Source organism: Hyla sarda, chromosome 11 (genome assembly GCF_029499605.1).
Source record: "Hyla sarda isolate aHylSar1 chromosome 11, aHylSar1.hap1, whole genome shotgun sequence".
In the NCBI taxonomy this organism is placed as follows: Eukaryota; Metazoa; Chordata; class Amphibia; order Anura; family Hylidae; genus Hyla; species Hyla sarda.
The window spans coordinates 19,333,636-19,361,108 of NC_079199.1; the positions used below are offsets into that span (position 1 = coordinate 19,333,636).

General features: G+C 41.0%; 1 protein-coding gene across 2 annotated transcripts; it reads left to right on the forward strand.

Moving 5' to 3' along the window:
* Positions 1–27,473, forward strand: LOC130295925 (cholesterol 24-hydroxylase-like). 2 transcript variants are annotated; one of them, XR_008849050.1, is made up of 16 exons: positions 1–259; positions 2,669–2,746; positions 5,814–5,895; positions 7,817–7,887; positions 10,346–10,432; positions 11,163–11,301; positions 11,470–11,580; positions 12,808–12,964; positions 14,944–15,006; positions 18,519–18,591; positions 19,815–19,899; positions 20,063–20,173; positions 21,476–21,564; positions 21,663–21,729; positions 26,483–26,716; positions 27,404–27,473. XR_008849050.1 is itself a non-coding variant. In XM_056547256.1 (15 exons), exons 1-15 carry the CDS (start codon positions 6–8, stop codon positions 26,630–26,632), a joined length of 1,617 nt encoding a protein of 538 aa, XP_056403231.1. In that variant the 5' UTR covers positions 1–5; the 3' UTR covers positions 26,633–27,348. The 2 variants fall into 2 exon arrangements, 1 of the variants encoding a protein (XP_056403231.1); XM_056547256.1 differs by lacking the exon at positions 27,404–27,473 and having other exon boundaries at positions 26,483–27,348.

Here is a 27,473-nt window from a genome sequence, read left to right on the forward strand (position 1 = left end):
CTGGAATGCCTATGTGTGCAGTTACCAACCTTATCACAGATCACAGACAACCTCTGTCCTCTTTTTGTGCTCACATAGAACAAGACAGGGCAACAAACAAGGCAGAAACATTTAAAAAAAACATGGCAGTTTTGGGTTTTATTCCTGGGGTTGTTTTTGTGCTCCTACTTTTGGCTCTCGTAGGTTTCCTTCTGTGCTTTGGATATGTCTTCTACATGCACTTAAAGTATGACCATATCCCTGGACCCCCCAGAGACAGGTAAGTTCTGCATCTTACTGATATACTTTGTGGTTTAGTTTAGTTAAACTTTTCACCATTTTCAAGGCCTTTCTGCTCTTGAATTGATACATTGATTTACTTTTGAGACTATGAGATACATAGGATTTCTCAGCCAACTCCTCAATGTGTTAACAGAACAGTAATGAGTAATAATAGACATGAAATGTGTTTTTATATGTTCTAATATTGTTGTCTTAATCATGTACCTGATACAGCAGCATAAATGATTGCAGAATGTAGATCTGATACATTGTAAGAAGCTGTACGCCTGTCAAATGTGATCCCAGAAGATTATTCTTTGCCTTTTAATGTACACAATGAATTTTCTCATTCATTCATTTACTCATTGACAGAAAGCAGACTGGTTCTGCTGATCTAGCAAAAATCTGATATAATGAAAAGTTTTTTGTAGTTTTTTCAATCCTATTTAAATCTCTTGAACTCCAGACAACCTTCGTTAGCATCTTCTTATCTAACTTAGGCCCCTTTGACACTATAAAATTAATCTGTTTTAAAGATCCGTTATGAAAAGCCTTAAAATCGTCTGTGAAACGGCCGTTACAAAATCCTATATGGCCGTTCCAAAATCCCATTATAGTCTATTGAATGTTTACATTATCCGTTTTAACCCGTCATAGCCTGCTATTAATAACAATCGTTATTTTGTGATGGGAGAAGGTAACAAAAGAAATAGTGCATGCACTTTTTCTTCCGTTACCTTCTCCCGTCACAAAATAACGTCCGTTATTAATAACAAGCTATGACGGTTTAAAACGGATCCCATAGACTATAATAGGATTTTGTAGCGGCCATTTAATGTCCGTTTTTAATGGTTTTGTTAAAGGATCATTCTAACAGATTTTTAAAGCTGATTAATTTATAGTGTGAAAGGACCTTTATAGTGGTCTTTGGCCGTAGTTGACAGCTGGGAGGTACTGAGGCTCCAAGGTACAGAAGTTACTATCTATCACTGCAGCAGATAACAGTCATCTATATACATTCGATTTGAACTTTACCTCCAAACAAGAAAAGCCTGCTTTATATAGCAGCATTGAAACCCCATAAAATGTCACCTGTTCTGAGGCACATAAAGTTGGACATACACATCTAATCATTGGGCAGTCTCCTAATTCCATCCACCATTAAGCCAAGAATGCATGTGTTCTGGTCCTGTTCACAATATCAGGTTATGCCATATTATTACCTGTATTACAAACTAATTCACTAGGCTGGCAATCCAGATATTAACAGACAATGTAGAGAAGGAAGTCCAATACTTAAAAAAAAAAAAATGACTGTAATTTATTTATTCCACCATAAAGTGCAACATTTTGACTGTATAGTCTTTTTCAAGTATAAGAATGATATCACAAATGATTCTATATATAATTGCTACCAATCCATAATTAGTTCAGATACAGGTACATGAACACAATTTCATTATTACAAAGTGGCTCCCCATGTGTCTAATTGGCTAGATCCCATCACATGGTCCGGCTTAGAAACACCAATAAGTCAAAATACTGTATATCAATACATATATTAACACATTTTATATGGGAAATCCAATGATACCCTTACATATGCCACAATAATAAATCAATTGTACAGAGTTCAGCCCTCCCTTACCCAACATCCAATCTTCAATCACATATAAGCGATCTCCACATCTATCATAAGTTAGTTGTCTGATTCCAATGCTATTTACATGCCAGACACATTCACTGACTTGTATGCTTGTCACCAATCTGGTCTCCTTTTCGGTAAAGCAAGGAAATGGGCATAGACTGGATTTGTCTGTTTCTAAGCGATGTGACTAGAGATTGGACTGGTCTGGCCAGCATGTATACATCTTGGTGAATGCGTCTGGCATGTAAACAGCATTGGAATTAGATAAGTAACTTACGATAGATGTGGAAATTGTCTGTAGGTGGATAAAGATTGGGTGCTGGGTGAGGAAGGGCCAAACTCTGTGCAATTGATTTATTAATGTTGCACATTTAAAGATATAATTGTATTTATAAGACGTGTTAATAGGTCCATTGATAAATATAGACTTGTTGGTATTTCTGAGGCAGACTATGTGATGGGATCTATCCAATAAGACACATGGGGAGGCACTTTATAATAATGAAATTGTATTCATGCACCTGTATCTGAACCAATCATTAATTGGTAGCACTTATATATAGATTAATTTGTGATACCATTGTTATGCTTGACAAAGGCTATACAGCCGAAACTTTTCCCTTTATGGTAAAATAAAGAAACTACAAGTATGTTTTTTGTTTGTTCCGGACTTCCTGTCTTTGGTGTTACTACATCTCTACATTATTACCTGTAAAGATATAATACAAATTATAGTGATATATTATATTTGCTCTGCAGTTTTTTCCTCGGACACTTACCAACATTGATGAAGCTGTCGAAGAATAACATAGTGATTTATGACCCCTTTTTTGAATGGTATGTATCTTGTCACCAAATGTTTTCTCATGGCAGGGCATGTATGTGCGGGGCTCCTCTGGTGGTGGCTTAGGTTCTCGAAGAACAAAAGGATTGGGCAGTTAAAATCCTACATGCCCGACCCTGTTCTATACTCTCAACATCCATTGGGGGAGAGTTGTGTTACTCTTATACACGAGATGATCGGCTGATCCTGTCAAAATCAGTGGGTTTAGCCGACGTTTATATAATGTGTATGGGCCCCTTAGCACATAGCAGTAGGTTCATAATCATGAGTAACTGTGCCTGGTAAATATTGACCAAGTCAGTAATGTCCTTTGAACCACAGTCTAGATAACAAGATAATGTCAAGGTAATACTATAGCTAATCACAACCTTGAGCCTGAAACTGAAGTAAAGATCAAAAGGTACTGTAGTTCTGTCCAACCCTGTATTATATCAGATGGATTGTGAATTCTCAAATAGTCCTGGGAGGTCAAAAAAGTGTAAAGGTAGATGCATTTTTCCATTGATAAGAAGGGGTATCCCGGGGTGTAATGTTCATGTTCTCCAAATTCTTTACGGTTAATACGTTAAATGAAGGTTGGCACATATCGTCTTCCTACCTAAAATAGGACAAATAATCATCTAACTGAGAAACCAAAAAAATATTCTGGGAGTCATATACTAAGGTGCACCAGAAACGTTCATGCTCTAAACTTGCAGAAATGGCCATATTGCTCAAATATCACAATTTCTGTGCAAAAATTTAAACACTTTTGATTACAAATGCAGCCTGTGCCAAGAAGGCATGATGATGGGATGAAAGGAACTGGAAGGGGTCTCACCCTTGCATGGAGGGGGCATGCCATGGCTACGCCCTCCTCTCATGAGACTTTAGAGCCACCTTGCAACACCTAACGTTGCAGAAATATTCACCAGTTTATTGCTGGCGTATATTTTTTCCTTGTTGTAAATCCAGTGTAGAGAAAATAAGTGGAGCTTGACTTATGTGCGTCTTACCAAACGCAAATAGTACATGACCCCTCAGTCTTCATACTGTAAACCTGTATTCTGGGCAAGGCAGTCAGGGAGAAATGTACTAATAATGGTCCAGGAGTTCTGACTAAATATTCAACGTCATGGACCCTCAGAACTAAGCGCTCCCTGACAAGAAACATATCAGAGAGAGACATAGAACTATGAAACCTGGAATAACAGGAAAAAGTGTGCACCTTTAATTTTTAATCCATCATATGTCTTACAATGAGAATGACTGACATTCATAAGGGTATCCTGTGATGACATATTGTCTGTTCACAATTTGTTCCAGTATGGGTTACACATTTGTGACACATGGTCCTCAAGATCATGCCGGAATACATGGGCGGAGTATCATGCAGTGCAGCCGTATGTATCTACCATCCAGCAGCATATCTACTGTTTGGTGCCAAACAGATAGGGCCACCAGAGGTTACACAGATCCTACCAGATGTCTTAGTCTAGGTGGGGTCTCTATATCATAAAGGAGTTCTGAGGCCTATATTACATTGGGTCTATATTACAGAATTGTAAGTCTAGGAAGCACAAGTGTAGAGCAATCCGTCACTGCCCTAATCAGGTATGTGAAGACACAACACTACCCTCCACTGGTCAGGTATCCTATATCTTGCAGGGATATGTGGTGCTGACGACCAATTAGCAAGTCCAATCCAATACAACATGAAAGAGAAATGATGTTGGACTCACCAGTACTGCAACTTCTTCTTTTATTAACAGTTACTCACATGTAGGGAACAGAGATAGACATACAACGGCAGGGTGTACAGATAGGAGGCGATTGTGATTTTGTGCCTGCCGGCACTTCCTCTGGCCTTGACACAGGCCAGAGGAAGTGCTGGCAGGCACGAAATCATGATCGCCTCCTATCTGTACACCCCCGCTGTTGTATGTCTATCTTTGGTGGTCTCAGCCATTGGTCTACCACTTATTACAGCTTCCCAAAAAGTTGAAGGTGTACTCAGATTTTTATCCTCTATCCACAGATAAGATAGGCATCGCTGGCGATTCAACCGATAGGAACCACAGCAAGTGGGTCATGTTTCTCCCCATGCATAGAGCGGCATATCTCCAGATCTCCAGAATAGGGACCTGTCTCTCTGTCCTGTGCATGGAGCAGCATGTCAGCACGTGCTCCATGCACTGTCTAAGGGAGTGCCAGAGATACACAACACTGTACTCGGGTATCTCTGGAGCTCCCATAGAAAATGCATAGAGCGTGTGTCATCTCTCAGAGACGAGGCCCTGTTTTGGAGATCGAGGGGGGTCCCAGTGGTCGCAAGAGCACAATTAACATACTGAAGGGTAAAGCGATGAGGCTGCAGGGTAAACTTTGCTTTGGGGCCCCATAGGACTTCAGTTACTTGTCCTTCGGCTGCACCCTTTGACCTCAGGGTGCATATCGTGTTGAGACGGAAGCCTAAAATGTGTTAGGCTTCCCTATTGTAGATTTCATAGTCGAGATGGGGGCATGTTAAATACAGGAAGGAATATTTTATCAGGGTCTTTCATGCCAAGAACATTCTTTAAGAGTAACCTCTTATCAATGTGGACAGTTTGAGCTTTTTAGTTTTGTGTCCTCCTCGCCTTCCAAGATCCTTTATTTTATGTCACTATAAGCTGATGCCACCGACATCAGTACATTTGGCCAATGCAAACTTGAACATGATCACCATATGTGCCAGGAAAACTTCCGGCTTATGCACCAAGCATACTGTAGTAATGGACCCCATTAACCCTGTTCTTATGGCCTTTGTTGGGTTGGATGCAACTTTTTGACCTATATATGAAAGTGCAGCAGACTGTGTTTTCCTGCCATCTTAAAAAAAGGTATACTACATGGTACCGAAGAAACATGCTATGGTGTAAACGTTGCTTTATGTATAGGCAGTGTAGGGATCTATGAGTTCAAAAGGTGCTCCTCTGACCTAGATACATTATCATACATTTAATGACTACCGTAAGTTATGGTAACATAATTGTTTGTGTTTGTGATAATACTCTACTTCAATGTTTAACATTTTTTTAGGATGGAAAAGTACGGTACGGTAATACGTCTTAATCTCATACACAAAGTGATGATCTTTGTTATCAGCCCTGATGCTGTTAAGGTAAGTAACCTTAAATGGGAACCCTCATTAATACAAATTTTTGCTATTGCACTCCTTATGGTAAATAAAAAATATTTTTCTAATGTACTTTGTTCCATGTTTTATTTGTGTTTTAAAAAGCTGCCACTAGGTGTCTCCCTACATGTCCAGAGCACATTTTCCTCCATCTTTTGCACAGACTTTAGACTCCTGCTGGCCTGACAGAAGTCCAAAATCAGAAAATGCTGAGGATGTCCTGACCACATGCTGTGAGGTCCTGACCACAGTGCTCTCTGCTGACCTCTGCTGTCCATTTTAGGAACTGGAGAAAATCCCCATAGCAAACATATGCTTCTCTGGACAGTTCCTAAAATGGACAGCAGAGGTCAGCAGAGAGCACTGTGGTCAGGACATCACAGGAAATGCATTTCTTTTTGGATTTCTCTGTAGTATACAGCCCTTAAAAAGTACTGGAAGGATTAAGATTTTTTTAATAGAAGTGATTTACAAATCTGTTTAACTTTCTGGCACCAGTTGATTAAAAAAAAAAAGTTTTCCACGGTAGTACCCCTTTAAGAGCAAAATGGAACCTAAGGTCCTTTAAAATGTTCCTTACCAAATCACCTTTGTGATTATTAATTATTAAAAGCAAGGTTTCGCTAATTAAAAAACGGTACTGATATATTTTCTTTGTTTTTATTTTTTTGATTGGAGATGTTCTATTTTATTGTTTTGTCCAGGCTGCCAGAGCTGGTTTTAACAGCATTTAGGGATATTATGTTACAGCAGTCACATGGACCATATGAATCTGTAGTCTGGAGATTTTATTGTTGGCTTCTAATGGAGAATGTTGTGGGTATGCTCTGTGACCTGTGCTGTTGTCAATGTGCAGGGAGGGGGAGAAGGGGAACTGTGACCATCATCCATAATGTGAATGGCCTGATCCTGTCTTATTTATATAATGGTGTCACCCTCAATTGTAATCCTGCCTGTGAAGATAAAGAGAAGACTGCCGAGAAGTTTTCTCTACTGCAATACAGTGGTCCCTCAACATACGATGGTAATCCGTTCCAAACGGACCATCGTTTGTGGAAACCATCGCATGTTGAGGGATCCGTGCAATGTAAAGTATAGGACAGTGGTCTACAACCTGCGGACCTCCAGATGTTGCAAAACTACAACACCCAGCATGCTGGGTGTTGTAGTTTTGCAACATCTGGAGGTCCGCAGGTTGAAGACCACTGTTAGACGAAGTAGTACTCACCTGTCCCCGCCGCTCCGGACCGTCACCGCTGCCCAGGATGTCGCTGTCTGTCGCCACGTCCCCGGGGTGTCCCCGACGCTCCGGTAAGGCCTCTGCTTCTCCGGCATTCTCGCTCTCCATCGCCGCCATCACGTCGCTACACACGCCGCTCCTATTGGATGACGGGACGGCGTGCGCAGCGACGTGATGACATCGATGGAGAGCGCCGACGATGCAGAGATCCCGAAGAGGACGTGCCGGAGCCCCGAGAACAGGTAAGAGACATCACCGGAGCTCATGGGGCAACGTAAACTGCTATCCGGTGGCAGCTGAAGCAGTCTGCGCTGCCGGATAGCCGTTTATGCGATGGCCCCGACATAAAAAAGCATCGTATGTTGATGCTGCCTCTGAGAGGCCATCGCATGTTGAAATTATCGTATGTCGGGGCCATCGTAGGTCGGGGGGGTCACTGTATTACAGTATTTTTCAAAAATTGGTAGTCATGGAAAATCAAGATAAACCACACCAGAAATTCTTAAAAAATAAGCTTTAACAAAAAAAAAAATTGGTTTAAACAATAAGTCATTTTCTGTTGCGGAATTCCCTTTAAAACTTTTTGTTTACTTTTATTACTGCTTGATATTTTTGTCTTCTCTTTTACACTTATTGTTAATCTTAATTAATTTGTATATTTTGTAGGAATTCCTGATGTCGCCAAAATACACCAAAGATGATTTCTATGATCGCATACACAGCATGTTTGGAATAAGGTAGCCACTGTTTAACATAGTCATGGATGCACATAGTCATGGATGCACATAGTCATGGATGCACATAGTCATGGATGCACATAGTCATGGATGCACATAGTCATGGATGCACATAGTCATGGATGCACATAGTCATGGATGCTCATAGTCATGGATGCACATAGTCATGGATGCACATAGTCATGGATGCACATAGTCATGGATGCACATAGTCATGGATGCACATAGTCATGGATGCTCATAGTCATGGATGCACATAGTCATGGATGGACATAGTCATGGATGCACATAGTCATGGATGCACATAGTCATGGATGCACATAGTCATGGATGCTCATAGTCATGGATGCACATAGTCATGGATGCACATAGTCATGGATGCTCATAGTCATGGATGCACATAGTCATGGATGCTCATAGTCATGGATGCACATAGTCATGGATGCTCATAGTCATGGATGCACATAGTCATGGATGCACATAGTCATGGATGCTCATAGTCATGGATGCACATAGTCATGGATGCACATAGTCATGGATGCTCATAGTCATGGATGCACATAGTCATGGATGCTCATAGTCATGGATGCACATAGTCATGGATGCACATAGTCATGGATGCTCATAGTCATGGATGCACATAGTCATGGATGCACATAGTCATGGATGCACATAGTCATGGATGCACATAGTCATGGATGCACATAGTCATGGATGCACATAGTCATTGATGCTCATAGTCATGGATGCTCATAGTCATGGATGCTCATAGTCATGGATGCACATAGTCATGGATGCTCATAGTCATGGATGCACATAGTCATGGATGCACATAGTCATGGATGCACATAGTCATGGATGCTCATAGTCATGGATGCACATAGTCATGGATGCACATAGTCATGGATGCTCATAGTCATGGATGCTCATAGTCATGGATGCACATAGTCATGGATGCACATAGTCATGGATGCACATAGTCATGGATGCTCATAGTCATGGATGCTCATAGTCATGGATGCACATAGTCATGGATGCACATAGTCATGGATGCACATAGTCATGGATGCTCATAGTCATGGATGCACATAGTCATGGATGCACATAGTCATGGATGCACATAGTCATGGATGCTCATAGTCATGGATGCACATAGTCATGGATGCTCATAGTCATGGATGCACATAGTCATTGATGCACATAGTCATGGATGCACATAGTCATGGATGCACATAGTCATGGATGCACATAGTCATGGATGCTCATAGTCATGGAGGCACATAGTCATGGATGCTCATAGTCATGGATGCACATAGTCATGGATGCACATAGTCATGGATGCACATAGTCATGGATGCACATAGTCATGGATGCACATAGTCATGGATGCACATAGTCATGGATGCACAGTCATGGATGCACATAGTCATGGATTTTACTATGGGATAGTCCAGGTTCCCAAAGTCCGACAAGTGATGTGTGCTATGTTATATATCAGGCTGGTTTGGGGTACAAATAAAAACAATGCAAGCAACGTTATTCTCACACTGCTGGTATAGCTTTTATTTCCACACTAAATCACTATGTAATGTATCAGTCTTAGCTTTTATGGTGACATAAATGCAGCAGACAGTAGAGGTTATAGTGCAGGCCAGCTGGGAGTATGGTGATGACATGTTGTAGGATGGTGGTGTAGTTAGCCTAATGTTCCCCTGTAAGCCCAAGCAAGGTTTTGTCAAAGAAGGTGTCCCTGTGATGTGAAGAACAGAAATGAGGACCATGGATGATGTGGAAATATCTAGAAACTTTACGGATCATTCTGTGCAAATCCACTTATAACACAGTCTATTGAGCACAGAGTAGAATGAACCAAGAAACACTCTAGACAAACACTTCTCGCATAGGAGTAACATGGCTTGAGAGATGTTGCTCTGTCCTCAGCTTAGACGAACACTGTCCTAAACTGGATTGGGTCCAGTTGTCTGGGGAAAAGGGTTTGGACTGTGGAAACTTCTGCATAGAAGCAATGTGAGCAATGAATCACTCATCTAATATAGCATTATGCCCAGGAGCTTTGTGTCCAGGTTAATGGGTGGCATTTAAAGAGGTATTCCAATCTCAAAAAAGGCAGCTGAACCTTTAGGGTCTGTCAATTGAGAAATATTTGCGAATAGCTTTCTTTATCAAACTCCAGGTTAAGAGCCAATGCTCCACGCACATAGCAGGAGAAGGCCAGGGGGTAATAGTGGTGATGGTGGAGTTAGGGGACGTGAATAATATAGGGCCATGACCCCTACTGCTTGGACAACAGTAGCCATATGTAGTGTGATACTAAGGGGGATAACAGGGGTTCATCACAACAGCACTAACCATGTATTTTTGTGACAACCCCCTGGGAATGAAACAGCCATAGTTTCTGCTTTAGATTTGTCGTACTCTCATGTGGTATTTTTTCCAGATTCATGGGAAATGGTTTACTCACAGATCGAAACTATGACCACTGGCACAAACAGAGGAGGATTATGGATCCATCATTCAGCAAAAGGTAAGTAGCTTATTTCCATTACCAGGTAGATGGTGTTAGATCAGTAGGGTTGGGGTGGCTGTTGATATGACCAGGACCAACTTCTTCTTATGTTAGTAACAACTAGTGTTGAGCGGCATAGGCCATATTCAAATTCTCGAATATTCGCGAATATATGGACGAATATTCGTCATATATTCGCGAATATTCGCATATTTGTAATATTCTCGATTTACTTTCGCATATGCGAAAATGCGCGCATGCGAAAATTCACATATGCGAAAATTAGCATATACAGAAATTAACCAAGCGAAAATTTGCATATGCGAAAATGCGCGCACCGGTCTCACACAGTAGTATTAGAGCCTTCTTTACACCACACAAGCTGGAAGCAGAAAGGGATGATCACTGTGATGTGTACTGTGAAAAAAAAAAAAAAAACAACGAATATTCGTAATTACGAATATATAGTGCTATATTTGCGAATATTTGCGAATTCGCGAATATACGATATTCGCGAATAAAATTCGCATTGCGAATATTCGCGAGCAACACTAGTAACAACCAGGAGTGACATTATCATAAGCCTGTGTCAGAATGGCTTTCCTAAAGAGCAATAAAACAATAGGCAATTTATATCAAACATCAACCTACCAGTCCACCTATCAGACCCGTGCACAGATATAACTTATATGAGAATTTCTGTATCTAAGCATCACATGATTTATAGATGTAATACCTTCTTTTCCAGCAACCTGATGCTGTCAATGAGAACCTTTAATGATAAAGCAGAAGATATGGTGGACAAACTGGCTGAAAAGGCAGATTGGAAATGTCACGTTGTAATGCACGATATTATGAGCAGAGTCACACTGGATGTCATTGCCAAGGTGACCTAAAGCATTTCATAAAAACAAATTGTGATTTGGGGCTGATGACATCATTGTACCCAGTGTGGGGATTGCCTTTTTTGCATGGGGCCACACTTTAATGAATAAAGAGTTCATGGCTTGTCGAATTTCAGATCTTTATTTTGTATTCTATATTCTTTTTCTTAGGTTGCCTATGGGATGGAGCTGAATGCTGTTCATGATGATCAGACGCCGTTTCCACAAGCAATTTCCATGGCTATGAGAGGAATGGTAGAAGCACGGAATCCGTTGTCAATGGTTTGTATTACTGCCCGGACAATATTTTTTCTTATTGTGGTGGCCCAGTATGGGAGATGTTACCCCGTACCCTTGCTGTCCTGTCAGGCAGCCTCCTTCTGTGTCCCCAGGGCCCCTTGCACCTGCCCCCCCCCCCCCCCCCTGTACATATGTTCTGCAGTGTATTGTATTATAAAATGTGTTGTTTCTTTAAGAGTTATGTCACGTGATTGTAACCAGGAGGTACCAGTGATCAGGTGATCCCAAGAGTGACCTATGGGCTCCCCGCTAGTCTCCCCCATATAAGCCCTGAGTGGAGCTAGCTTCCTTCTCTTGGAGCTTCTCTCTCTTCTGCTGAGGTCCAGTGCAGTTGTGCCTAGTGTGTGTATGTCCAGAGTGTTGGAGGCCTCAAAGTCCTGCAGCCATCATCAAGTCAAGTAAGATAAAGTCACAGCTTTAAGTCAGTCCCTGTCATCTGTCAAGTCAGCGTGGTCTGCATTCAATTGTCCAGTCCTACTACAAGTCCCAGCAAGCCCATAAGGTCTCTCCTGTGTCACTGGTCACCTCGTTGGGCCCTGGCTGAACTGTATAGACTTTACCATCTGTCTACCCTCAGTAAAGCTACCGTTGTCCATAACTTGACGTTGGAGTCTTTATTGCCCCCGTGCCTAGCCCAGGATCCAGCGGTATACCTTGGGGTGGTTTTAGGCTAAACCACACCCTGGCGTCACGAATACATGGGGTTAATGCCATCTGCCCCTAGGGTTAACAACATCTGCCCTCATCACACCCCGCTACCACATTATATTAAAGGGGTTTTCCCAGTACGCTCCTTACAGCTTTCTCTGCTTCCTTTGGCCAGTTTGCAGTGCCGTAGGTGGCAGGAAAGCTGAAAGTAGCCAAAGTGATAAAGTTATGCAATTTGGTTATGCAATTTGCATAACTCCTATAGACGGTAATGGAAGATGCGCAAATGGCGTAGCCATGCATGTTTACGTTACTCCAGGAGTTACGACATTGAAGTCTATGGGAGTTATGCTTGAGGAGTGGTGATAGCCAGAAGGAGCGAGCTGGGACAACCCATTTCATATTGGATGCTTTGGGGCACAGAAATTCCCCTTGCAACTGTGCAGTCACTTCATTCAGAGGAGAGGAAGATGTAGATCCCATACATAACATTGTGATGCTGAAGGGTACTGTCCTATAGTAGTCACTGATCAGTCACCACTGATATTTTTTTCCTCACAGTTTAATCCATACAAACAAGCCGTGATCAGAGAAGTGAAAAAAAATGTCAATTTTCTGAGAGACACGGGCAAAGAACGTATTGAGCAAAGGATGAAGGCGTTTCAAGATGGAGATGACATGCCAAAAGATATCCTCACGCAGATCCTTAAAGCTGCTGGTATGATCCCATAAATACTGACTATACAGAAATCAAAAAATGTTTGCTAAAAAAACAAGTTGTCATTTACAATTAAATTTAAAAAAATCCTCACATGAGAAATAGTGTTGCTCGCGAATATTCGTAATGCAAATTTTATTTGCGAATGTCGCATATCCGTAAATTCGCGAATATTCGCGAATATAGCACTATATATTCGCAATTAAGAATATTCTTTTTTCGCTTATGCAAATTTTTGCATATGCTAATTTTCACATATGCAAATTTTCTTATATGTGAATTGTCTCCCATGTATATTTTCGCATATGCGAATGTTCACAAATGCCAATTTTCGCATATGCTAATTCACAGATACGAATTTCCGTTTATGCACATTTTCGCATATGCGAATTTCCACAGATGAGTTTCACATTCGTTTTCTCCCATGCGAATTTTCCAACGCGATAATTTTCTTATATGCGAATTTTTAAGAGTGTATAATTTCGCATATGCGAATTTCCCTTTGTACGAAAATTTGCGCGTGTGTTAATTCTCATATACGAATCTTTACCTATGTATATTTTCGCGCATGCGAATTTCCTTTTATGCGAAAATTTACACGTGTTCATTCTCATATGCGAATTTTCTCTCGTGTAACTGTTCGCATATGCGACTATATGGCGAATATTTACCCATATATTCGCGAAATATCGCGAATTCGAATATGGCCTATGCCGCTCAACACTAATTAGAAATACATCATATTCACTATTAAAGGTGGGCTATAGATGTAGAACAACAATAGTCTTGTGTAGTCTAAGGGCTTGTTCACACTACAGAAATTCCTCAATTAGTTTATATGTCGGAATTTCCAACAAGGGGTTAAATTGCAGCGAAGATTGAATATTCTTCAATCTTCCGGCAGAGTTCCCCAGAGAAGTCCCTTCAGTCAATGGGATTACACGTATGTCCACAGCAGAAGCACCGAATCAGGACTATTTTTTCCGCTGTGCAGAAAATTGCAGATCCACTGAGGAAATTCAGCATGGAGTTTCCTTGCTGAATTTCTTCAGTGTGAATGGACCCTTATCCTTGGAGATCTGAACGTCAAATCTGCCTAAAGATGTAATGTCCACCTGTCATAGGTTGGTTGTTATCCAGGAATTAATAAGGACGGAATGAGTCTTGGTGGACATTGTCATATGAAGTATCGCCTTAATAGCATTCCTCTTTGGAGACCTTCACACAGTACAGTGATCCCTCAACTTACAATGGCCTCAACATACAATAGTTTCAACATACAATGGTTTTTTTCTGGACCATTGTAACTTGAAACCAGACTCAACATACAATGCTACAGACAGTCCAGATCTGTGAAACGTGTCAATGGCTGGAAGAATCGACCAATCAGAATGGGCATTTTACTGGTAAATCACCTCTATTACTGAAGTGCATGCACTGACTGGTGTCTGGTAGCGCCCCCTACAGTACAGGGAGGAACTACAAGTTCTGCACTACTCCTTACCTGTGACAGGGTTAGCTGTTCTTTTGGACACCAAGTTAGGGCGGCTCCATTTGGGACACTGTGTGTACTGTATAGGACCCTGAAGAAGCTCCTGTTCTCTACATAAACCATTGTTTCCCAATCAGGTTACCTCCAGTTGTTGCAAAACGACAACTCCCAGCATGCCCGGACAGCCGTTGGCTGTCCGGGCATGCTGGGAGTTGTAGTTTTGCAACAGCTGGAGGCACCCAGGTTGGGAAACACTGTGTAAGCACTTCTTTATCTCTATTATTTTTCTTTAATCTTCACTTTTTCCTATTTTTGGATGACATTTTGGAGGCTTCAGAACCAATTACCAGGTTTCCATAGAGTTATGGTCTCAACATACAATGGTTTCAACATACAATGGTCGTCCTGGAACCAATTAATATTGTAACTTGAGGGACCACTGTATATCTGATATCTCATCATCTTCTTCTATTACATTTTTTTTCAGAGTTGGAAGGCGGTTGCACTATGGAGGATTTTATAGATCATTTCGTAACTTTTTTCATTGCAGGTTAGTAAACTATCTATCTATCTGCCTATCTATCTATCTATCTATCTATCTATCTATCTATCTATCTATCTATCTGCCTATCTATCTATCTATATATCCATCACTCACAAAATGCCCCAAGGGATAAGCCAGAGATCCCCAATTTAAATATTCACAAAAACTCAGAACCGGAGCCTGGAGCACAAGGATCCCTTTATTAAAACTTCCCTAAAATTTTACTTTTAAAGGGGTACTCCAGTGGAAAACATTTTTTTTTTTTTTTTATCAAATCATCTGTTGCCAGAAAGTTAAACAGATTTGTAAATTACTTCTACAACTTCTTAAAAAATCATAATCCTTCCAGTACTTATCAGCTGCTGTATACTACAGAGGAAGTGGAGTTGTTCTTTTCTGTCTGACCATAGTGCTCTTTGCTGACACCTCTGTCCATGTCAGGAACTGTCCAGTGCAGGAGAGGTTTGCTATGGGGAGTTGCTCAGCAGAAAGCCCTGGGGTCAGACTAGAAAGAACTACTCAACTTCCTCAGGAGTAATATAGCAGCTGATAAGTACTGGAAGGATTAAGATTTTTTTTTAATAGACGTAATTTACAAATCTACTTAACTTTCTGGAGCCAGTTTATGTGAAACATTGTTTTTCCCCACCGGAGTACTCCTTTAATGGATTCACTTAAAAGGATTTTTGAAAATGTTAAGTTTAATAGCTGTGTTACTGGACTGACATAAAGTCAGCTAGATAGAAGTGGTAGAAATACACCACAATAATTGTGATATAGTTGACGCTGCAGTCCTCAGATTGCATGCGGATAACACTAAATTCTTAAAAACACTGTAACATGCCCCCTCTATGTGTTTCAGCGGAGCCCCTCTGTAATTAGGAGGGATTATGGGCATACACGTTAATGTTCACTGTTGGGGGTTATTTATATGTTTAGGAGATGTGACATGTTCATTCTGTGTCAATCACTTCCTTCAATCGCAAACCTGTATGTCCGATCTACAAATTACATCTTACAAACCCTCTCGATCATGACCTGCCAATCATAATTACCGTGATGTGCTAACTGCTCCGACAGGATACGTAATCCTACACCGTGTCACCGGCCTCTGTAGGGTCACATGACCAATCACATGGTCGGCATTTAGATCTTGTGGGATCTCGACGATTCTTTGATGCTGTCCCCGTTGTCTCGCTACCTGCCTGTCTGATGTCTACTTCTACAATGCGTGGCTAATGCTAATATAATCAGCAAAAAGAAGGCAGAGACCCTACCACTCCATCAGCCGTATGACCGAGCAATTGAACTTTTGTCGGGGGGACTTCTCCTTGTGGAAGGGTTTATCCTTTCAGAGACCCAAGCCATGGCTCAGTATATTTAGGAAAACCTGGAGAGGGGTTTATCAGGAAGTCCTCCTGGAGGACTTCTTCTTTAGAGTATAGAAGGATGAATCTCTTTGTCACTGCATTGACTCATGCAGACTAAATAAAATGACATAAATAGATACTCCCTGCTCTGAATTACAGTGGTCCCTCAACATTCGATGGTAATTCGTTCCAAACTACCCATCGTTTGTCGAATCCATCGTATGTTGAGGGATCCGTGCAATGTAAAGTATAGGAAGCTGTACTCACCTGTCCCCGTCGCTCCGGACCAGGTCCTCACCGCTCCCGATGCTGTCCCAGGGGCTCCCGATGCTGTCCCGCTGCTCCGGTGTCTTCTTCGCAATCCTCCGGCTTCTTCCGCATCTTCTGCAGGGTCCGGGCCTCGCTTTCTGGTGACGTTATTACGCTGCTGCGCCGGCGCGGCGTGCGTAGTGACGTAATAACGACGCCGGAAAGCGAGGCCCGGACCCTGGAGAAGATGCCCAAGACACCGGAGGATCGCGAAGTGGACCCGGAGCAGCGGGAATAGGTAAGCGAACCTGCCAGGGATGCTTAAACTGCTATCCGACAGCAGCTTAAGCATTTTGCGCTGTCGGATAGCAGTTAATGCGATGGCCCCGACATATAAAAGCATCGTATGTCGACGCTATCATTGACATGCGATGGCCTCTGAGAGGCCATCGTATGTCGATTTTATCATATGTCGGGGCCATCGTAGGTCGGGGGGGTTACTGTATTTGACTGAATCAGTGGAGCCCAGATTTTCTCTTTAAGCTGAAGCTGCATGTAGCCTACAAATTGATCCGAATCCAAGAGTGCAATGAGGGGAAGATGGCTTTCAACACTCCTGATGGCCACTATGAGTATCTTGTCATGTTATTCAGGCTGCGCAAGGCTCCCACTGTCTTCAAGGAATTTGTAAATTCTAGGATCTTTTATATGTTTGTGAAATGGTGTACCTTGATGACATCCTAATCTACTCTCCCAATTTGATAAAGGACTGCAGAGGATGACTCTTCCTTATTATTGTTGGAGGACTGCTTTGATGTTGGTTCTGTTCTCCATCACTCTGACACAAGTGGGTGCCTCCTCTATTGGAGCATATAGGAAAACCAGAGAAAAGAAGGAAGAGTACCTCATAGGCTGACACTGTGTTGTGCTTTGTTAGAAAATATGTATGCGTAACTGTTCACCTTATGGGGTTGGGTGAGGAAACAACACCTAATTGCTCCCTTAGAATTAGATCATGGCCGAAGGTTCCGGTGAGGGGGCAGCAGTCTTAATGGGTGTTATACCACCAATTACCCCAGTTGCAGGAACGTGTCAAGAAACGTTTACCATCAAGGACGAAAAATCACACAGATACTGTGCTGTGACCCTCAGAGGATCAAGTTCTGCAGAAGCCGGTTATCCAAAAGTAGATATTATGTGTCAAACACAACAGGTTTCGGGGATGTGTCTGTCCTTTCCAGACACTAAATGCATCAGAGACAGAAAAAGGAACACAAACAGGAAATGCAACACAAACAGGAAATGCAACACAAACAGGAAATGCATCGCAGACAGGAAATGTCTGTGGATTGGCTAACATTTGTTTTAAATGTTTGTTGTGCACATTGCTGTATAGGTTATGACTAAAGGACTGTAGTGCCTGAAACGCATTAGCCCTTCTACATTTGCCTTTTTTATGTTGTGTACTTGGAAATTTATTGTTTGTTAATTAAAAAACTTCAATTATACGGAACATGCCGAGGGTCTAAATACTTATGTCACTGCAAGATCTTAGTTTTCCTACTTTTAAAATTACCAAAGATTTATAACATTCTTTTTTTCATTTAATTATGGGATATTGAATGCAGAATGATGGGTAAAAACTTGAATTTTTAGGACAAGGCTTCAACATTACAAAATGTGATAAAAGGGAATATGTCTGAAGACTTTCCGAATGTATCTCACATCTATCTATCTATCTATCTAATATCTTTCTAACGCATATCTATATATCTATCTCATATCTATCTATCTATCTATCTATCTCATATCTATCTATCTCATATCTATCTATCTATCTATCTATCTATCTCATATCTATGTATCTAATCTTGACTATTGATTTGCAAATGATTTCAGGACAAGAAACAACCGCCAACCAGCTGTCCTTTGCTGTTCAGGAATTAGCACGACACCCAGAGATACTAGCAAGGTAAGTGAATACTCACACATGAGTCCTAGACTGAAAGTTTCCATGTAGAAAACCTGTAATAAACATTTAGGAGATGTACATCTGGTATAATTGATGTTTTAATATGCCCTTAGAGGGTTAAACCTTAAGAACCAAAACATGTGTTTGAGTTTTTTCCTCTACACCAGACACAACCATTTTATATAAGGTGGACAAATCAGCTACATGCATTATTTTGGTTATATGGTTATAATTGTTTTTATGCTTATAGCTGACAATTATCTATGATTTTAAGAAGGACCCCACATAGAATGGTAAAGGTGCTCATGCACCTTCAATAGTTATCACCCAAACATTCATTTGGCCAACAGCTATCTCTCCTATTTACGCTATACACCTAATAGCTGGGCTAGGCCGAACTTTTGTGTGAATGGGGAAGAAGGGAGTCACTCTAAAATTGGTGGGGTTGGACCACTTTTCACTATTTGGGACCTTAAGGTATAAATCCACCAGAGGCATAGTTACAGGGGTCGAAACGGTCACGCAGTTGTGACTGGGCAGGCTAGGATACAGTAGTTTGGTGCCCTAGGTGGAATATGACATATGTCTCCCTGCCACAAAAAAACACACATATACACACACATAAAGCAATGATCCCTTTAAATAATCACCCTACAGCAACTTAATAATAAAATAATCCAAGAGACAAATATTATCACCATATATATATTACCATCATGCTGTTACTGACCAAATCTAGTATTCTAAGACCAAAATTACCATTAATACCAGTATACAAGGGACAATAATTAAACTGAGAGGTAGTGCATGTGTCTGACTGCCACTCCTTTCAAAAAAGGGCACTACAGGACCCCAGTTTATGCAAACAGTGGGGATCCCAGCAATCAGAGCCCCACTTATCTGTGGGGTAAGCATCTTTCATTGGCAAACCCCATATTCTGTCACTGCAGATTGCTGAAGGATAATATTACTTTTGGGGGAGGTAGATATGGGTATTATTACTTTTGGGGTATATTGATGGCTTATTATTACTTTGGACACATACAGGGAGATTAGATACGGAGAGGATAACATAGGCCAGGGACTATTGGCTATGTCAAATTTACCCTGTAGCTTGATTGGTTGGAATTTGTCTTATATAAGTGAAGAATATCCACTTCCATGCATGGAATATTTATATTCTGTAATAGTATCTACCTGAAATTATTTTGCTGCTATCTCAGGGTCCAGGCTGAAGTGGATGAAGTTATTGGCTGCAAAATAGACATTGAATATGACGATCTTGGGAAACTGCAATATTTGTCTCAGGTACTTATTCATATTACTAATTTCTTCCTCGAGTGAGCTTATAATCTAAATCTAATTTCCTTCATACGTGTTTCTTTGTAAGCGATGGACCAGGTCAGATTTGAGGAGTGGAGTGTAGATTTGCTGCAAGAACACTGGTGAATGAAAATAATTTCTTTTTAAGGTTTTAAAAGAAACCTTGAGGTTGTACCCGACAGCCCCAGGAACATCAAGAACCATAGAGCAGGAAATGATCATCGAAGGAGTGAAGATTCCTGCTGGATCCAATGTAATGGTAGGAGAGAGATTCTGCTGATCAGGAACTGTCCAACAGGGCTGAACCATGGCAGAAATTCATGGCTTGAGTTATGTGAACAGTGCAGCACCTGGTGTTACACCATTTGCGCACCTTCTATTAATGTCAATGTTAATGTTTCCAGCTCTTGACCATCTCTAACGATGGCAGCCAGGCTGGGCCGCCATATATTTTATTTGTGGGCAAACCACAGCTTTTTCTCCCGACCTTCCCATACACCTGAACCTTCTGCATGACTTGATATGGCATGATATGTCCTCTATGGAGAAGGGAGAGGTAAACTTCAATCAAACAGCTCTGGTGGCAACTGATCTCTTAGAGAACAATAGGACCAGGCAGTTAAAATCAAACAGGCCTGACTAGCCAAACTATCCGAAGTTGGTGGTTTTAGCCAACTCTACAGATATACCAGATTTATCAAACCAATGCCACTGTGATATATCTGGTGCATCACAGTCCATCTAAAGATGTCCATATATACTTCAGACTAAAGTCAGATAACCTGCTGACTATCTAAAGTGTATGGCGACCCCCCAACTCTTCAATGACAGATAATGTTGCTTGAGAGCCAATGTAGAGCATGTAGGATTTACCCCCACAAATATAGGAAAAATGTACATTCAGCTGTGTCAAATGTTCATGTATATGGGAAATTTAGGACATATAAATGTTTGGCCAACAGTTGTTTAAAGTGTATAACTGCATTCAGTTTACACTGTCTAAGAATTACACAAGGTTAGTAAAGTTTCTCCAGTCCCCCTAACATCCTTTGCGGGGATATCTACCCAACTTCTTGGTACAAGATGACTCTTGTGCGGTGACCCTATAATTTACATATCAGGTATTTTAATGTTTAGGTTCCCTTTATTTTTTATAATAGATTTAATACCATGCCATGTTAGGTGTTAATTTATGGGTTTATAGACCCATAAATTAACATAGCCATATATAACAGATGTCCCCAGATTTCAGCTCTGGGACCACATTTTTAACAGAAGCCAATAGTTTTGATATCTTACAGATATATCTGAACATTCCAACAAAAAATTTATTCCTTGACAAGTCATATGTACATGTCAGTAGATACCATAGGTTTCTTCCAAAAAGGTTTACTTTTGGACAGTGTATGTGAGCTTATAGAACCCAAATATCTATCACTTGATGTGCCTATGTGACATATCAGAAATTAAACTTTGGTAGTAATATCCTTTATCTAGAAAGATATATTCACTGTACCATTCTATCTATTCTATACCATCCAGTAATGTCTTCTCTCTGTAGTTCAACACGTACATCATGTGCCGGATGGAAAAATATTATCCAGATCCCTTGGTCTTCAACCCAGATAGATTCCACCCTGATGCCCCCAAGTAAGTGTAGTGTATGTAAACATGTAAAATTGGTGATAACTACTTTTTTACAGTAGCACACACACCGAATATATCTTTATCTTGTTTTACTCTAACAGGCCTGCCTACGTCTACTTTCCATTTTCTCTCGGACCTCGAACATGTATCGGACAAGTATTTGCTCAGGTAGGTAAATATTAGAGCTAAAAACAAAGTAATAGGACTCAAATTGAACTATAGAAAGTAAACGTTATTTCAGGAACTTAAAATATATGGTTGAACTTTTACCGACCTAGAAGTTTTCACAACTGAGAGTTTGGTACAGTTGTAGGTACCATGTGAGTAGAGTGCCAGAAAGCATACTGTATATTCTAGAGTATAAGCCGACCCGAATATAAGCCGAGGCCCCTAATTTCACCCCAAAAACCCAGGAAAAGCTATTGACTCGACTATAAGCCTAGGGTGGGAAATACATCATCCCCCCATGTCATCATCCAAACCCCCATCATCATCCAGACCCCCTTCATCAGACCACCCCCCCTTCATCATCACTGCCTGTCAATACCTTCGGCCATCAGCTGTCCGAGTATGCTGGGAGTTGTAGTTATGAAACCTCTGGAGGTCCGCAGGTTGAAGACCACTGCGTGCGACCTTCGTCATCATCCAGACCCCCCCCCTTTAGTTTTTTTACTCACCTCCCCTGCCTCCCTGCGCATGAACGTCCCTGTGCGTCATCATCAAGGCAACGTCACTAGTCCAGGGCCGGCGCGGAGAAGAGGGCCTCACGGTGAAGATGGACAGCCCGGAACGACTAACCCTCCCCACCGGACGGTCCCTGCAGCATAGATGGCCCGGACCAGCTCACCCTTCCTTCCCACCGAGGGGAGGTGAGTAAAAAAATTAAAGGGGTGTCTGGATGATGATGAAGGCCGCAGTGGTCTTCAACCTGCGGACCTCCAGATGTTGCAAAGCTACAACTCCCAGCATCCCAGCTGTCTGGGCATGCTGGGAGTTGTAGTTTTGCAACATCTGGAAGTCCGCAGGTTGAAGACCACAGAGAAGGGATTGACAGGCGGAGAGTTCACTCGAGTATAAATCATGCTGAAAAACTCGGCTTATACTCGAGTATATATGGTAAGCATACGCAAAAGTAGGAAAAGACTGGCAGACACTGTAACGCACATCATGCTATTTTACAGTAAATATTTCAATAAATATAAAATGCACAAGGACAGTACATTTAGAACCACTTAAAAAACATGACATTGAAGTGGAGGCAAAATATATGTATGAGCCTACTACACTAACCCTTCTGGCACAATAAAGTACATACATTCCTAGGACCCTAATAACTAACGCAATGCAGAATACTGTGTACAGGACCTGTAATGCCCATCATATAGAAAAATAAATTCTACTTCAAATGTATATTTTAGCCTCTGTTTAGCTAGCAAACTCATAAAAAGCAAGTGCCTGTACTCCGAAAAATACACTAATATACAGTGCAAATTCTATTACCTTCTTATAAAGTGCAAACATGACCAATCAAAAAGTAAATAGGTGATGGAGACTGAGAAAGATACAAACTGCTATGAGAAGTACCTGGAAAAAGAAACAATATGCAAAGTAAATGGAACACGTGTACAATACCCAATGTACGAGACGGGACCATACCCAGTTTCACATCTTAGACTTCAGGTGGATACATTTTTCCTGCACAACGGTGTTAACCTGGAGAAATGGGGCACCCAGATTAAAATCAGAATTCATTGTCCCATCAATGATGGTAAGCTGTCCTGGCCCAGATGCAGCAAAATGGGCCCAAACTATGATATGGCCACCATTGTGTTTCATAGATGGTTTTATGTTCAAATGCAGTGTTTTCTGTCTCCAAACATAACGCTTCTCTTTGAAACCAGAAATCTCTAGGATGATCTCATCTGTCCATAAAACATTGTTCAAACAAATATTCTTATCGTGTGTCCAGGTGATCTTTTTGGAACCCAGCCAAGAACTAGTGTTGCTTGCGAATATTCGCAATTCGAATTTTATTCTCGAATATCGCACATTCGCGAATATCCGCGAATATAGCACTATATATTCGCAATTACGAAAAAATTTTCACGCTTATGCAAATTTTAGCATATGCTAATTTTAACATATGCAAATTTTCTTATATGCGAATTTTCTCCTGTGTACATTTTCGCACATGCGAATTTTGCCTTGCATTAGTTTTCTTGCTTGCGCATTTTCTCCTACGTAAATTTTCGTATATATTAATTTTCACAAATGCTAATTTTCTTATATGCGCATTTTCTGGTATGAAATTTTTCGTATATGCGCATTTTCACATATGCTAATTTCGGATATGCGAATTTTCTGTTATATATATATATTTTTTTTTTATATGCGCATTTTCACATATGCTAATTTTCTGATATGGGAATTTTTATGCGCATTTTTCTCTTAAGTAAATCTTCGCATATGCGAACATATACACGCTTATTATGCATATGTGAATGTAGCGAATGTATGACGAATATTCGTCCATATATTCGCGAAATATCGCGAATTCGAATATGGCATATGCCGCTCAACACTACCATGAACACTATTGTTGTTCAATTTCTTCCTAATGGTGGACTCAAGAACATTAACATTAGCTAGTGAAAGAAGCATTTAGTTGCTTAGATTTGACCTTGGCCTCCTATGTGATCTTGTGGACTAATATGCACCTTGCTCTTGGCATGGTCTTTGTTGGTTGACCAGTCTTATGGAAGGTAATGATTTTAAATATTCTCTATTCGTACACAATCTGTCTGACTGTGGATTGGTGGAGTCCAAACTCTCCGGTTTCGTAACCCTGATGAGCATCAATAACTCTTCTTCTGAGTTCCTAAGGAATCACTTGTTTGTGCCATGATACACTTCCACAAACATGAGCTGCGAAGATCAGACTTTGATAAATACCTGTAGTTACAGGTCAGACTTATGCAGAAACATGAAAAACTCTAAAGGATTCACAAACTTTCAGGTGCCACTGTATTTGTAGGCAGTCCTGATAGTCTGTCACAAAACAATGTCCAGGGTTGTGGTTGTGTTTTGATGGCTTGCTCCATTGGATCCTGGGAGGAGGATCAGCCAGGGCTTTTTCTTCTGACCTGTTAGGGGGGATTGTGCACTTTATGCCTTTATGTTCATCTTTATGTTTAAGTATGATTTTAATATACAATTTTTTTACATGGTGCACAGCCACAATCAATCGTCAATATACAGGGTGGGCCATTTATATGGATACACCTTAATAAAATGGGAATGGTTGGTGATATTAACTTCCTGTTTGTGGCACATTAGTATATGTGAGGGGGGAAACTTTTCAAGATAGGTGGTGACCATGGCGGCCATTTTGAAGTTGGCCATTTTGAATCCAACTTTTGTTTTTTCAATAGGAAGAGGGTCATGTGACACATCAAACGTATTGGGAATTTCACAAGAAAAACAATGATGTGCTTGTTTTTAATGTACCTTTATTCTTTCATGAGTTATTTAGTAAGTTTCTGACCACTTATAAAATGTGTTCAATGTGCTGCCCATTGTGTTGGATTGTCAATGCAACCCTCTTCTCCCACTCTTCACACACTGATAGCAACACCGCAGGAGAAATGCTAGCACAGGCTTCCAATATCCGTATACACTGCTATATACTACTATATACACCGCAGGAGAAATGTTAGCACAGGCTTCCAGTATCCGTACACACTGCTATATACTACTATATACACCGCAGGAGAACTGCTAGCACAGGCTTCCAGTATCCGTATACACTGCTATATACTGCTATATACACCGCAGGAGAAATGCTAGCACAGGCTTCCAGTATCCGTATACACTGCTATGTACTACTATATACACCGCAGGAGAAATGCTAGCACAGGCTTCCAGTATCCGTATACACTGCTATATACTACTATATACACCGCAGGAGAAATGCTAGCACAGGCTTCCAGTATCCGTAGTTTCAGGTGCTGCACATCTCGTATCTTCACAGCATAGACAATTGCCTTCAGATGACCCCAAAGATAAAAGTCTAAGTAGGTCAGATCGGGAGACCTTGGGGGCCATTCAACTGGCCTACGACAACCAATCCATTTCCAGGAAACTGTTCATCTAGGAATTCTCGGACCTGACACCCACAATGTGGTGGTGCACCATCTTGCTGGAAAAACTCAAGGAACGTGCCAGGTCCGAGTATTCCTAGATGAACAGTTTCCTGGAAAGTGGATTGGTCGTCGTGGGCCAGTTGAATGGCCCCCAAGGTCTCCCGATCTGACCCGCTTAGACTTTTATCTTTGGGGTCATCTAAAGGCAATTGTCTATGCTGTGAAGATATGAGATGTGCAGCACCTGAAACTACGGATACTGGAAGCCTGTGCTAGCATTTCTCCTGCGGTGTATATAGTAGTATATAGCAGTGTATACGGATACTGGAAGCCTGTGCCAGCATTTCTCCTGCGATGTTGCTATCAGTGTGTGAAAAGTGGAAGCAGAGGGTTGCATTGACAATCCAACACAATGGGCAGCACATTGAACACATTTTATAAGTGGTCAGAAACTTGTAAATAACTCATGAAAGAATAAAGTTACGTTAAAACCAAGCACATCATTGCTTTTCTTGTGAAATTCCCAATAAGTTTAATGTGTCACATGACCTTCTTCCTATTGAAAAAACAAAAGTTGGATTCAAAATGGCCGACTTCAAAATGGCCGCCATGGTCACCAGCCATCTTGAAAAGTTTCCCCCCTCACATATACTAATGTGCCACAAACAGGAAGTTAATATCACCAACCATTCCCATTTTATTAAGGTGTATCCATATAAATTGCCCACCCTGTACTATTGCTACAACAACCTGTCGAATTTTACATTTTCTTTAAACAGATGGAGGCAAAGGTGGTCATGGCCAAATTAGTACAGAGATATGAGTTTGAGCTGGTGGAAGGACAAAGCTTCAAGATTTTGGATACAGGGACCCTGCGCCCCTTGGATGGTGTCATTTGCAGACTGAGACCTCGAGCATCAAATAAATAAACTGCATTACCTAATTTCATAGGAAAGAACATTTTGATTAGTTCTCATTCATACGAGTGTACTGGATCTATACTCTGGTCAGTGGTAAGTTCACATCTATCTAGTGCAGCCCGGGATAATGGGATTCCAGTGTATACCTCAGTGTGTCCTCCCCAGATCTACTCATTTGAATGTGCTAAATGAAGTTTAAAAGTGACTACATTTGGCACATTTGCAAGCATATACAATTTTTTGTGGGACTCAGAAGTGTCGTCGACCAAGCTTTTGAATCCGACAGAGAAACAGCATTGCCTGGCTTCTCTTTCCCAGTGTTCAACTTTGAAATGCCGCCAGTCCATACAGCACTGGCCTTGTCACTCCTCCACTTTATTTTGCACTTGGTTTGTGCTCTCCTCCTTTGGATAGTGCAATTTCCAGGCACCAATTCGGCATACCACTATTCTCGGGGGCTGCTGATGGTTGGTTAGACCAATCCTCCTTGGAATAGGACACCTTTGTGCAGCGACAAGTGCAAAGCAATGGGATACATGCGGCATTAGCTAAAGGAGGTGAAACTGTGCACTGGAAGAGATGATACATATTTTATGTGTTTGTTTGTACATAAATATGCGCTAGAATTAGATGCTATACCTTAAATGGGCACTCTCATTAAAACACATTGTGTTACATTTATGGTAAATAAAAAATCTTTCTAATGTACTTTGATTAAAATAAAAAAAAAAAAAGTTTTATTTGTGTTTTAAAAAGCATTTTTCCCCATCTTTTTCACAGACTTTGGACTCCTGCTGGCCTGGCAGAATTCCAAAATCAGGAAATGGAGCCTGAAGTGCTGGGGGGTGGG

Excerpts from the sequence above, each read along its gene's own strand:
- LOC130295925 (XM_056547256.1), top strand. The coding sequence starts at position 6 with ATGCCTATGTGTGCAGTTACCAACCTTATCACAGATCACAGACAACCT. Across the intron at positions 2,747-5,813 it reads TATGACCCCTTTTTTGAATG|GATGGAAAAGTACGGTACGG; the intron begins GTATGTATCTTG and ends ACATTTTTTTAG. Across the intron at positions 11,581-12,807 it reads CACGGAATCCGTTGTCAATG|TTTAATCCATACAAACAAGC; the intron begins GTTTGTATTACT and ends TTTTCCTCACAG.